This window comes from Pygocentrus nattereri, chromosome 4 (genome assembly GCF_015220715.1).
Source record: "Pygocentrus nattereri isolate fPygNat1 chromosome 4, fPygNat1.pri, whole genome shotgun sequence".
Lineage (NCBI taxonomy): Eukaryota > Metazoa > Chordata > Actinopteri > Characiformes > Serrasalmidae > Pygocentrus > Pygocentrus nattereri.
The window spans coordinates 898,879-911,378 of NC_051214.1; the positions used below are offsets into that span (position 1 = coordinate 898,879).

Here is a 12,500-nt window from a genome sequence, read left to right on the forward strand (position 1 = left end):
TCACTTTATAATTTAACATCTTTAGTGTTTTTTTCCCTCTTTGTCGATGTTCTGAGGGGTCATCAGTTTCGGCTTTAGGTCAGCGCGGTTTGTTTTCCTGCCTAAACACCTGACTCGGCTCTGAAACTGATCAGGTCCGGTTTAAGCAGGGAAAACCAGCCATCTGTGCTTGTTTCGGTCATATTTTAAGGTCTGGAATTGATGATCCCTCGTTTGTGTTGTCGCTGTCATATCAGAACCTCACCCCATTATTTATTATTATTATTATTATTATTATTATTATTATCACTTTCTGTCTTACGTTTCGTGGCTGCTTCAAATAGAAACGCCCGGGTCCAAAAGGCTTTAGAATATGAATTAGGCCATTTTATTTTGGTTAATGTGAGTAACCGTGAACCCCCCTTTCCCCTCAGGGTCCTGGTTTCTGTGTTCGGGTGTTGGGTTTTGTTAGGACAGCGACGCTGTGACTGTGCTGGTTTAGTCTGATGTGGCGTTCCGTCTAATCCGTGTTCCTTTTGTTACCCGACGAGCAGGGAAAGGGGCTGGAGAGTGGTGCTGAACAGTCCCTCTGAGCACGGAGCGCCCCTCGCTGAGCCGCTCTCCGCCGGACAGCGCCCCCCGGAGGTCAGCGGTAAGGTCCAGAACACTGCGGTCCACTCCTGTTCCTGCCTTACGGAGAGATCATAACTGCTCATGACTGACGCCTGAGATCACAGCAGAGGCTTCGTCTCCTTTTACTATTTAATGCTGTTTTTGTTTTTGTTTGTTTGTTTGTTTGTTTGTTTTTGTTTCCCCCCCAGTTTTTTTATTCACGTAATTGGTGACCTGTTTGTGCCCCGTGTGCTAAAAGTCCCCAAAGAAAACAGTCCGCCGTTCAGCGCTCAGAGTTGCTGAAGGAGCTGCTGTTGTTCGCCCCAAGCATTCTTATCCTTTATGTAAAAAAAAGAAAAATGATTTTTTGCACTTTTTGTATGTTTTTGTAGTTTTGATTTTGTTTTTATGATGTCTTGCAGGTGTGAACCACCTGGCCTGCTCGGTCAGGCATTCCAGGAAAAAAAAAAAAAGATATGGTTCATTTAAGAACCTTTAGTTTTGCTTTTGTTGTTGTTGGTGTTTGTTATTGTTGAAGGAGAAGTTCACCAAAAAATCAAATTTGCACACTTTCCCAGCTTTACGTCATCAGCCGAGAGAGGTTCGCCGTCTTTAGTCTGAGCGCTGGAGCTACGACGCCAATGCTGAAGTTAATACCCCCCCCCCATTTTAAACGGTGTCCACTCTATTAGACACTCCTACCTCGTCGGTCCATCTTGTAGATGTAAAGTCAGAGACGACAGCTCATCTGCTGCTGCACAGTTTGTGTTGGTCATCCAGTCCTTCATCAGTGGTCACAGGACGCTGCCCACAGGACGCTGCCCACAGGACGCTGCCCACAGGATGCTGCCCACTGGATATGTTTGGTTGGTGGACTATTCTCAGTCCAGTAGAGACACTGAGGGGTTTAAAAGCTCCAGCAGCACTGCTGTCTGATCCACTCAGACCAGCACAACACCACCACGTCAGTGTCAATGCAGTGCTGAGAATGACCCACCGCCCAAACAGTACCTGCTCTGTGAGGGTCCATGGGGGTCCTGACCACTGAAGAACAGGGTAACAGAGTATCAGAGAAACAGATGGACTACAGTCTGTAACTGTAGAACTACAGAGTGCAGCTATACGGTCAGTGGAGCTGATAAAGTGGACAGTGAGCGGAGAAACAAGGAGGTGGTCAGAATAAAGTGCAGAGTCGGCGCTCCGTATCGGCAGACGGTCAGGTGCAGATTCATCCGACGCAACGTGCTGATGACGTTCAGTTACTTGTTCGCTGCGTCGCCTCGCGGCTCCAGCGCTGAAGCTGGACGTGTCTCGGCTGCTGGACTACATTTGGGACAACGGTGGGGAAACTGTGAACTAGGTTGGTGGGTTTTTGGGTGGACTGCTCCTTTCTAAAGGGTCTGTTAACTACCTCAGCGTGGAGGCGGGAGACTACCCTCTCTGTAATGTACATAAACACGGAGACTCGTACCGAGCGCAGGGCTTTTCTACTCGACTTTATGCACAAAGGCGACAGCGGAGCCGATCTACTTTAGTGTATTATAGTTTTATAACGCTGTTCCGATGATGCTGCCAGCACTCAGACTGTGTGTGTGTGTGTGTGTGTGTGTGCGCGCGCGCTGACCGTGTGTGTGTGTGTGTGTGTGTGTGACACTCAGATGATGAGTCTAAACTAAGCCTTGCCTTCGTCTCCTCTCAGCTCTAAAAGCTGCCCCCCTCCTCCCCCCAAGAGGTGTCTAGTTACTGGTTGTATTATAGTTTAGGACATTTTTCCCTTTTTTGTTTTTCTTTTTTTGGTAAAGCTTTGAACATAAAGGATAAAAATACTTTTTTTGAGAAGCTTTAGCAGACCCCCCCCCCCTGCATATCAGTGAGTCTTAATTATTATTATAATTTTTTTTAACAACCTGTTTTTATGGTTGCAAATGTAATTATTTGGAAAATGTTCACATATCCTGTGTTTGTTTACCAGGGTCTGCTTTACGTAAACATGCGCAACATGACTGAAGCACCGTCTATCTTAAAGGGTAAGTTCAGCAACGGCGGCTCGTCTGGTTACAGACACCGAAACCAGAAACTTCGTAGCTTTACAGAGCGCTGGTATGAAATCACACTCAGTCTAATGAGAAACTGTAGAACAGACTCGGTTTATATCACAATACCTACATTTAGAGTCGGTTATTCATTCAGCCTAATGAGAAACTGTAGAACGGACTCGGTTTATATCACAATACCTACATTTAGAGTCGGTTATTCATTCAGTCTAATGAGAAACTGTAGAACGGACTCGGTTTATATCACAATACCTACATTTAGAGTCGGTTATTCATTCAGTCTAATGAGAAACTGTAGAACAGACTCGGTTTATATCACAATACCTACATTTAGAGTCGGTTATTCATTCAGCCTAATGAGAAACTGTAGAACGGACTCGGTTTATATCACAATACCTACATTTAGAGTCGGTTATTCATTCAGCCTAATGAGAAACTGTAGAACAGACTCGGTTTATATCACAATACCTACATTTAGAGCCGGTTATTCATTCAGTCTAATGAGAAACTGTAGAACAGACTCGGTTTATATCACAATACCTACATTTAGAGTCGGTTATTCATTCAGTCTAATGAGAAACTGTAGAACAGACTCGGTTTATATCACAATACCTACATTTAGAGCCAGTTATTCATTCAGTCTAATGAGAAACTGTAGAACGGACTCGGTTTATATCACAATACCTACATTTAGAGTCGGTTATTCATTCAGCCTAATGAGAAACTGTAGAACGGACTCGGTTTATATCACAATACCTACATTTAGAGTCGGTTATTCATTCAGCCTAATGAGAAACTGTAGAACGGACTCGGTTTATATCACAATACCTACATTTAGAGTCGGTTATTCATTCAGTCTAATGAGAAACTGTAGAACAGACTCGGTTTATATCACAATACCTACATTTAGAGTCGGTTATTCATTCAGTCTAATGAGAAACTAGAACAGACTCGGTTTATATCACAATACCTACATTTAGAGTCGGTTATTCATTCAGTCTAATGAGAAACTGTAGAACGGACTCGGTTTATATCACAATACCTACATTTAGAGTCGGTTATTCATTCAGTCTAATGAGAAACTGTAGAACGGACTCGGTTTATATCACAATACCTACATTTAGAGTCGGTTATTCATTCAGTCTAATGAGAAACTGTAGAACAGACTCGGTTTATATCACAATACCTACATTTAGAGTCGGTTATTCATTCAGTCTAATGAGAAACTGTAGAACAGACTCGGTTTATATCACAATACCTACATTTAGAGTCGGTTATTCATTCAGTCTAATGAGAAACTGTAGAACGGACTCGGTTTATATCACAATACCTACATTTAGAGTCGGTTATTCATTCAGTCTAACGAGAAACTGTAGAACGGACTCGGTTTATATAACAATACCTACATTTAGAGCCGGTTATTCATTCAGTCTAATGAGAAACTGTAGAACGGACTCGGTTTATATCACAATACCTACATTTAGAGTCGGTTATTCATTCAGCCTAATGAGAAACTGTAGAACGGACTCGGTTTATATCACAATACCTACATTTAGAGTCGGTTATTCATTCAGCCTAATGAGAAACTGTAGAACGGACTCGGTTTATATCACAATACCTACATTTAGAGTCGGTTATTCATTCAGCCTAATGAGAAACTGTAGAACGGACTCGGTTTATATCACAATACCTACATTTAGAGTCGGTTATTCATTCAGTCTAATGAGAAACTGTAGAACGGACTCGGTTTATATCACAATACCTACATTTAGAGTCGGTTATTCATTCAGTCTAACGAGAAACTGTAGAACGGACTCGGTTTATATCACAATACCTACATTTAGAGCCGGTTATTCATTCAGTCTAATGAGAAACTGTAGAACGGACTCGGTTTATATCACAATACCTACATTTAGAGTCGGTTATTCATTCAGCCTAATGAGAAACTGTAGAACGGACTCGGTTTATATCACAATACCTACATTTAGAGTCGGTTATTCATTCAGCCTAATGAGAAACTGTAGAACGGACTCGGTTTATATCACAATACCTACATTTAGAGTCGGTTATTCATTCAGCCTAATGAGAAACTGTAGAACGGACTCGGTTTATATCACAATACCTACATTTAGAGTCGGTTATTCATTCAGCCTAATGAGAAACTGTAGAACGGACTCGGTTTATATCACAATACCTACATTTAGAGTCGGTTATTCATTCAGCCTAATGAGAAACTGTAGAACGGACTCGGTTTATATCACAATACCTACATTTAGAGTCGGTTATTCATTCAGTCTAATGAGAAACTGTAGAACGGACTCGGTTTATATCACAATACCTACATTTAGAGCCGGTTATTCATTCAGTCTAATGAGAAACTGTAGAACGGACTCGGTTTATATCACAATACCTACATTTAGAGCCGGTTATTCATTCAGTCTAATGAGAAACTGTAGAACGGACTCGGTTTATATCACAATACCTACATTTAGAGTCGGTTATTCATTCAGCCTAATGAGAAACTGTAGAACGGACTCGGTTTATATCACAATACCTACATTTAGAGTCGGTTATTCATTCAGCCTAATGAGAAACTGTAGAACGGACTCGGTTTATATCACAATACCTACATTTAGAGTCGGTTATTCATTCAGTCTAATGAGAAACTGTAGAACGGACTCGGTTTATATCACAATACCTACATTTAGAGTCGGTTATTCATTCAGCCTAATGAGAAACTGTAGAACGGACTCGGTTTATATCACAATACCTACATTTAGAGTCGGTTATTCATTCAGCCTAATGAGAAACTGTAGAACGGACTCGGTTTATATCACAATACCTACATTTAGAGCCGGTTATTCATTCAGTCTAATGAGAAACTGTAGAACGGACTCGGTTTATATCACAATACCTACATTTAGAGCCGGTTATTCATTCAGTCTAATGAGAAACTGTAGAACGGACTCGGTTTATATCACAATACCTACATTTAGAGTCGGTTATTCATTCAGTCTAATGAGAAACTGTAGAACGGACTCGGTTTATATCACAATACCTACATTTAGAGTCGGTTATTCATTCAGTCTAATGAGAAACTGTAGAACGGACTCGGTTTATATCACAATACCTACATTTAGAGCCGGTTATTCATTCAGCCTAATGAGAAACTGTAGAACGGACTCGGTTTATATCACAATACCTACATTTAGAGTCGGTTATTCATTCAGCCTAATGAGAAACTGTATAACGGACTCGGTTTATATCACAATACCTACATTTAGAGTCGGTTATTCATTCAGTCTAATGAGAAACTGTAGAACGGACTCGGTTTATATCACAATACCTACATTTAGAGTCGGTTATTCATTCAGTCTAATGAGAAACTGTAGAACGGACTCGGTTTATATCACAATACCTACATTTAGAGCCGGTTATTCATTCAGTCTAATGAGAAACTGTAGAACGGACTCGGTTTATATCACAATACCTACATTTAGAGTCGGTTATTCATTCAGTCTAATGAGAAACTGTAGAACGGACTCGGTTTATATCACAATACCTACATTTAGAGTCGGTTATTCATTCAGTCTAATGAGAAACTGTAGAACGGACTCGGTTTATATCACAATACCTACATTTAGAGTCGGTTATTCATTCAGTCTAATGAGAAACTGTAGAACGGACTCGGTTTATATCACAATACCACATACAGAATAAAAGTCCTTTGAAATGAATCCCTGGCTTTAAGTGTCTGTACTTGAGATATAAACTCATGTTCTCATCAAAGGTTGTTTGAAAAGCAGGATTTTCTCAGTTAGCCAGATGATTTAATCCCGGACTTTTTAATGAACTCTGCTGGGTAAAACTCCCGATCCAGCTCGTCGGCTCATCGTTGGCCGCTGTTCAGCTGTTCAGATGTGTTGAGGTTTAGAAAATCCAGCTGCTTAAAAGGAAAGATGTCGTTCTGGGATTTATCCTGAAGCTGTATCCGAGGAATGTTCAGCGTTCATCTCCTGCATCTGTGGAGCTTATTAGCACGGATATCGTTTCGGCTGCTGTCGGCTTTCAGTTTGAAGCTCGGCGGGTTTTCTGGGTTCAGGGAGACGCGCTGGAGTCTTTTACCGTGATGATCGACCGTAAGGTCCAGGTCCAGGTCCAGTGGGCAGAGATCGGGCCGTTGTGGTGTCTGTAACCAGAGCGCGGTGGTTCTGCTGGACGGTCTGAGAGAGAAGGTGCCTTTTTTATTCACGTTTGTGCTGTTTAGTGTGAAACACGCAGCACCGGGTTGAGCATGTTAGCGCTAGCGTCGTTAGCTTGCTCTCGATCCTGCTCACCAGGCCTGGGAAGCCACGGCGCCGGACTGCTGTTTACGGATTGTCGACCGAGTGTGTGGACTGGGTTTTGAACACAGCCAATTCATCAATACTCCTGATTTTCTCTTTCTTTTCCCCCCGGATGTGTTTGGTTTTAAATGAACTATTGGTGCATAAATGTTTTTTGCATTCTTGCAAATAAAATGTTTTATACTGTAAACAAAAGCAGCTTCGAGTTTGATTTGACCTGTGAATTCATCCTGAAAAACTGCCTTCAGCGCAGAAACTTCATTTATATTTATAATTATATTAGGAAATATCAGTTAAACATACTGTACCGCTACAGCAGCAGGTGCTCAGTCTTCAGTTGTCTTTAGAATTCTCTCAGTAGCAGTAACGTTAACCAATCAGCTCTCAGTAGCAGTAACTCTAACCAATCAGCTCTCAGTAGCAGTAACTCTAACCAATCAGCTCTCAGTAGCAGTAACGCTGACCAATCAGCTCTCAGTAGCAGTAACTCTAACCAATCAGCTCTCAGTAGCAGTAACTCTAACCAATCAGCTCTCAGTAGCAGTAACTCTAACCAATCAGCTCTCAGTAGCAGTAACGCTAACCAATCAGCTCTCAGTAGCAGTAACTCTAACTAATCAGCTCTCAGTAGCAGTAACGCTAACCAATCAGCTCTCAGCAGCAGTAACGCTAACCAATCAGCTCTCAGTAGCAGTAACTCTAACCAATCAGCTCTCAGTAGCAGTAACGCTAACCAGTCAGCTCTCAGTAGCAGTAACGCTAACCAATCAGCTCTCAGTAGCAGTAACACTAACCAATCAGCTCTCAGTAGCAGTAACGCTAACCAATCAGCTCTCAGTAGCAGTAACTCTAACCAATCAGCTCTCAGTAGCAGTAACACTAACCAATCAGCTCTCAGTAGCAGTAACACTAACCAATCAGCTCTCAGTAGCAGTAACACTAACCAATCAGCTCTCAGTAGCAGTGACTCTAACCAAACAGCTCTCAGTAGCAGTAACACTGACCAATCAGCTCTCAGTAGCAGTAACTCTAACTAATCAGCTCTCAGTAGCAGTAACACTAACCAATCAGCTCTCAGTAGCAGTAACTCTAACCAATCAGCTCTCAGTAGCAGTAACTCTAACCAATCAGCTCTCAGTAGCAGCAACGCTAACCAATCAGCTCTCAGTAGCAGTAACGCTAACCAATCAGCTCTCAGTAGCAGTGACTCTAACCAAACAGCTCTCAGTAGCAGTAACACTAACCAATCAGCTCTCAGTAGCAGTAACACTAACCAATCAGCTCTCAGTAGCAGTAACTCTAACCAATCAGCTCTCAGTAGCAGTAACACTAACCAATCAGCTCTCAGTAGCAGTAACTCTAACCAATCAGCTCTCAGTAGCAGTAACACTAACCAATCAGCTCTCAGTCGCAGTAACACTAACCAATCAGCTCTCAGTAGCAGTAACACTAACCAATCAGCTCTCAGTAGCAGTAACTCTAACCAATCAGCTCTCAGTAGCAGTAACTCTAACCAATCAGCTCTCAGTAGCAGTAACACTAACCAATCAGCTCTCAGTAGCAGTAACACTAACCAATCAGCTCTCAGTAGCAGTAACTCTAACCAATCAGCTCTCAGTAGCAGTAACACTAACCAATCAGCTCTCAGTAGCAGTAACTCTAACCAATCAGCTCTCAGTAGCAGTAACACTAACCAATCAGCTCTCAGTAGCAGTAACTCTAACCAATCAGCTCTCAGTAGCAGTAACACTAACCAATCAGCTCTCAGTAGCAGTAACACTAACCAATCAGCTCTCAGTAGCAGTAACGCTAACCAATCAGCTCTCAGTAGCAGTAACACTAACCAATCAGCTCTCAGTAGCAGTAACTCTAACCAATCAGCTCTCAGTAGCAGTAACACTAACCAATCAGCTCTCAGTAGCAGTAACTCTAACCAATCAGCTCTCAGTAGCAGTAACACTAACCAATCAGCTCTCAGTAGCAGTAACTCTAACCAATCAGCTCTCAGTAGCAGTAACACTAACCAATCAGCTCTCAGTAGCAGTAACGCTAACCAATCAGGTCTCAGTCGCAGTAACGCTAACCAATCAGGTCTCAGTCGCAGTAACGCTAACCAATCAGCTCTCAGTAGCAGTAACACTAACCAATCAGCTCTCAGTAGCAGTAACTCTAACCAATCAGCTCTCAGTAGCAGTAACTCTAACCAATCAGCTCTCAGTAGCAGTAACTCTAACCAATCAGCTCTCAGTAGCAGTAACACTAACCAATCAGCTCTCAGTAGCAGTAACACTAACCAATCAGGTCTCAGTCGCAGTAACGCTAACCAATCAGCTCTCAGTAGCAGTAACACTAACCAATCAGCTCTCAGTAGCAGTAACTCTAACCAATCAGCTCTCAGTAGCAGTAACTCTAACCAATCAGCTCTCAGTAGCAGTAACTCTAACCAATCAGCTCTCAGTAGCAGTAACACTAACCAATCAGCTCTCAGTAGCAGTAACACTAACCAATCAGCTCTCAGTAGCAGTAACACTGACCAATCAGCTCTCAGTAGCAGTAACTCTAACCAATCAGCTCTCAGTACCAGTAACTCTAACCAATCAGCTCTCAGTAGCAGTAACTCTAACCAATCAGCTCTCAGTAGCAGTAACACTAACCAATCAGCTCTCAGTAGCAGTAACACTAACCAATCAGCTCTCAGTAGCAGTAACACTAACCAATCAGCTCTCAGTAGCAGTAACACTAACCAATCAGCTCTCAGTAGCAGTAACGCTAACCAATCAGGTCTCAGTCGCAGTAACGCTAACCAATCAGCTCTCAGTAGCAGTAACACTGACCAATCATCTCTCAGTAGCAGTAACACTAACCAATCAGCTCTCAGTAGCAGTAACACTAACCAATCAGCTCTCAGTAGCAGTAACACTAACCAATCAGCTCTCAGTAGCAGTAACACTAACCAATCAGCTCTCAGTAGCAGTAACACTAACCAATCAGCTCTCAGTAGCAGTAACGCTAACCAATCAGGTCTCAGTCGCAGTAACTCTAACCAATCAGCTCTCTGTAGCAGTAACACTGACCAATCATCTCTCAGTAGCAGTAACACTAACCAATCAGCTCTCAGTAGCAGTAACACTAACCAATCAGCTCTCAGTAGCAGTAACGCTAACCAATCAGGTCTCAGTCGCAGTAACGCTAACCAATCAGCTCTCAGTAGCAGTAACGCTAACCAATCAGCTCTCAGTAGCAGTAACTCTAACCAATCAGCTCTCAGTAGCAGTAACACTAACCAATCAGCTCTCAGTAGCAGTAACACTAACCAATCAGCTCTCAGTAGCAGTAACACTGACCAATCAGCTCTCAGTAGCAGTAACTCTAACCAATCAGCTCTCAGTAGCAGTAACTCTAACCAATCAGCTCTCAGTACCAGTAACTCTAACCAATCAGCTCTCAGTAGCAGTAACTCTAACCAATCAGCTCTCTGTAGCAGTAACACTGACCAATCAGCTCTCAGTAGCAGTAACTCTAACCAATCAGCTCTCAGTAGCAGTAACACTAACCAATCAGCTCTCAGTAGCAGTAACTCTGACCAATCATCTCTCAGTAGCAGTAACGCTAACCAATCAGCTCTCAGTAGCAGTAACACTAACCAATCAGCTCTCAGTAGCAGTAACACTGACCAATCAGCTCTCAGTAGTGGTACTGCACGCCTGGAGAGGGAGGGGTGAGGGATGGGGAGTCAGCCGGGTGCAACCTGCAGCCTCACCACTAGATGTCAGCCAGGCTCCTCATAAACCGGCCGCTTTCCGGCTGAATGAATGAATGTGAACCTGCATAGACGCTGCATTACGTGTTCACAGGTGTTGAGGCGCGGCGCGCACTGTTTGTGTAAATAACGAGCCGTAAACCGACGTTTGTTCCATTAATACCTCTAATAACCATCAATAACCATCAATAACCGGCTGTGGAGCTTCGCCGTTTTCTAAAGCCCCCCATAATCCAGTGCGTGAGGTGTAATCAGAGGTTCAGAGGGTTTGGTGTGAAGCGGTTCAGACGTCTTTACAGTGGTGGTGATGGGAACCAGGCGTCGCCATGACTACAACACAGATATAGACACTTTATTAACCATCCAGAACCACCAGAGAACCTACACGAGTCTTCTGAGCTTATATGGAATGTTGATGATGGAAAACAGTGGAAAATCTGGAGTAATGAGTTTTCTTTGGGGACTATTTTGCCGCACAGCGCCCTGCATGTCTCCCTCCACCATGAATGGAGTTGAAGTTCTCTAAACTCTCATAAAACAGCGTCTCAGTCATCAGGCAGTGAATTCAGAACCAGCTCATGTAGGAACTTTCTGTAGGAGCTTTTAGAGGGACGTCTGGTTCCTATCACCACCACTGTGAGGAGCTTTTAGAGGGACGTCTGGTTCCTATCACCACCACTGTGAGGAGCTTTTAGAGGGGTCGTCTGGTTCCTATCACCACCACTGTGAGGAGCTTTTAGAGGGACGTCTGGTTCCCATCACCACCACTGTGAACGGCTCTGACTCGGTGAGCTTATCTAGAAATCTCCAGCAGCAAGCATGTCTGATCCACTCGCACCAGCACAGCGTCAGTGTTACTGCAGTGCTGAGAATGATCCACCACCCAAAAAGTACCTGCTCTGTGAGGGTCCATGGGGGTCCTGACCACTGAAGAACAGGGTAACAGAGTATCAGAGAAACAGATGGACTACAGTCTGTAACTGTAGAACTACAGAGAGCAGCTATACGGTCAGTGGAGCTGATAAAGTGGACAGTGAGGTGATCTTAATGTTAATGTACATAAACCAGCTGCCTTATACGCTGTGGGCGTGACCAAATCTGGAGCTCCGCCCTGCTCACAGTCGATTGGCACTGCCAGTCGAGTTTGTTGTGTTCCATCTTCCACTTTACAGATTTCAACAGGACTTTAACGAAATTAAAACGCAAGAAATGTTTTGTTTAAAAAATAAATCAATAAAATAAAATTTCTAACGAGTTGTTAATGTTTTTTTTGCTGTCTGGTCCCATTTTGTGTGAGCCCTTTGTAGGGAGCTCAGCGTTTTCCGTTCTAGTTACGAACTTTTTAAAAAGTTTAGCTGGTCAGTAAAACGTGTTTCATGTTCGCCGAGATCAAACATGTTCTAAAGTGGTCCATAAAAGGGTCAACACTGATGTGGGAGGTGGTTTCGGGCAACCGCCAACGGTCATTTCCGAGCTGGAGTGAGCTAGTGCGCACTCCGTGGATTGGAACGCGCCCTATGTAGGGCTCAAAGGCGGGCCGCGCCGTCCTCGACTCCGATTGGTGCGCAGAGACGGAGGCGCGCTGTGATTGGTCAGAGCGGGCGATTTGAAAACATTAGTTTCGTTAGTAGGGAGGCGAGCCGGGCAGCGGGAGCGAGGCGGCGGGCGGCGGTTATGCGTCTAATAACGTTAGTAAACAGTTTCACGGGTAGAATAAGAGTTTAGGGGCAGGTCGACGTCGCCTGGATC

At 43.4% G+C, this 12,500-nt stretch overlaps 2 protein-coding genes across 4 annotated transcripts in view; both read left to right on the forward strand.

Annotated features, from left to right (window-relative positions):
- Window positions 1-1,369, forward strand: part of syncrip (synaptotagmin binding, cytoplasmic RNA interacting protein) — a 26,392-nt gene extending 25,023 nt beyond the window's left edge. For 2 of the 3 annotated variants that reach the window (XM_037538060.1, XM_037538061.1), the window contains exon 12: window positions 534-1,369. In XM_037538060.1, the coding sequence (XP_037393957.1) occupies window positions 534-572 (39 nt within the window). In that variant the 3' untranslated portion in view covers window positions 573-1,369. The remainder of the gene's footprint in view (window positions 1-533) is intronic. The other variant, XM_037538059.1, reaches the window with a different exon arrangement.
- A 10,967-nt stretch (window positions 1,370-12,336) lies between these two features.
- The window catches only part of bub1 (BUB1 mitotic checkpoint serine/threonine kinase), a 28,225-nt gene continuing 28,061 nt past the window's right edge, over window positions 12,337-12,500 (forward strand). The window contains exon 1 of the mRNA XM_037537523.1: window positions 12,337-12,500. This exon is cut by the window's right edge and continues 43 nt beyond it. The gene's annotated coding sequence lies outside the window, so the exon portion shown is untranslated.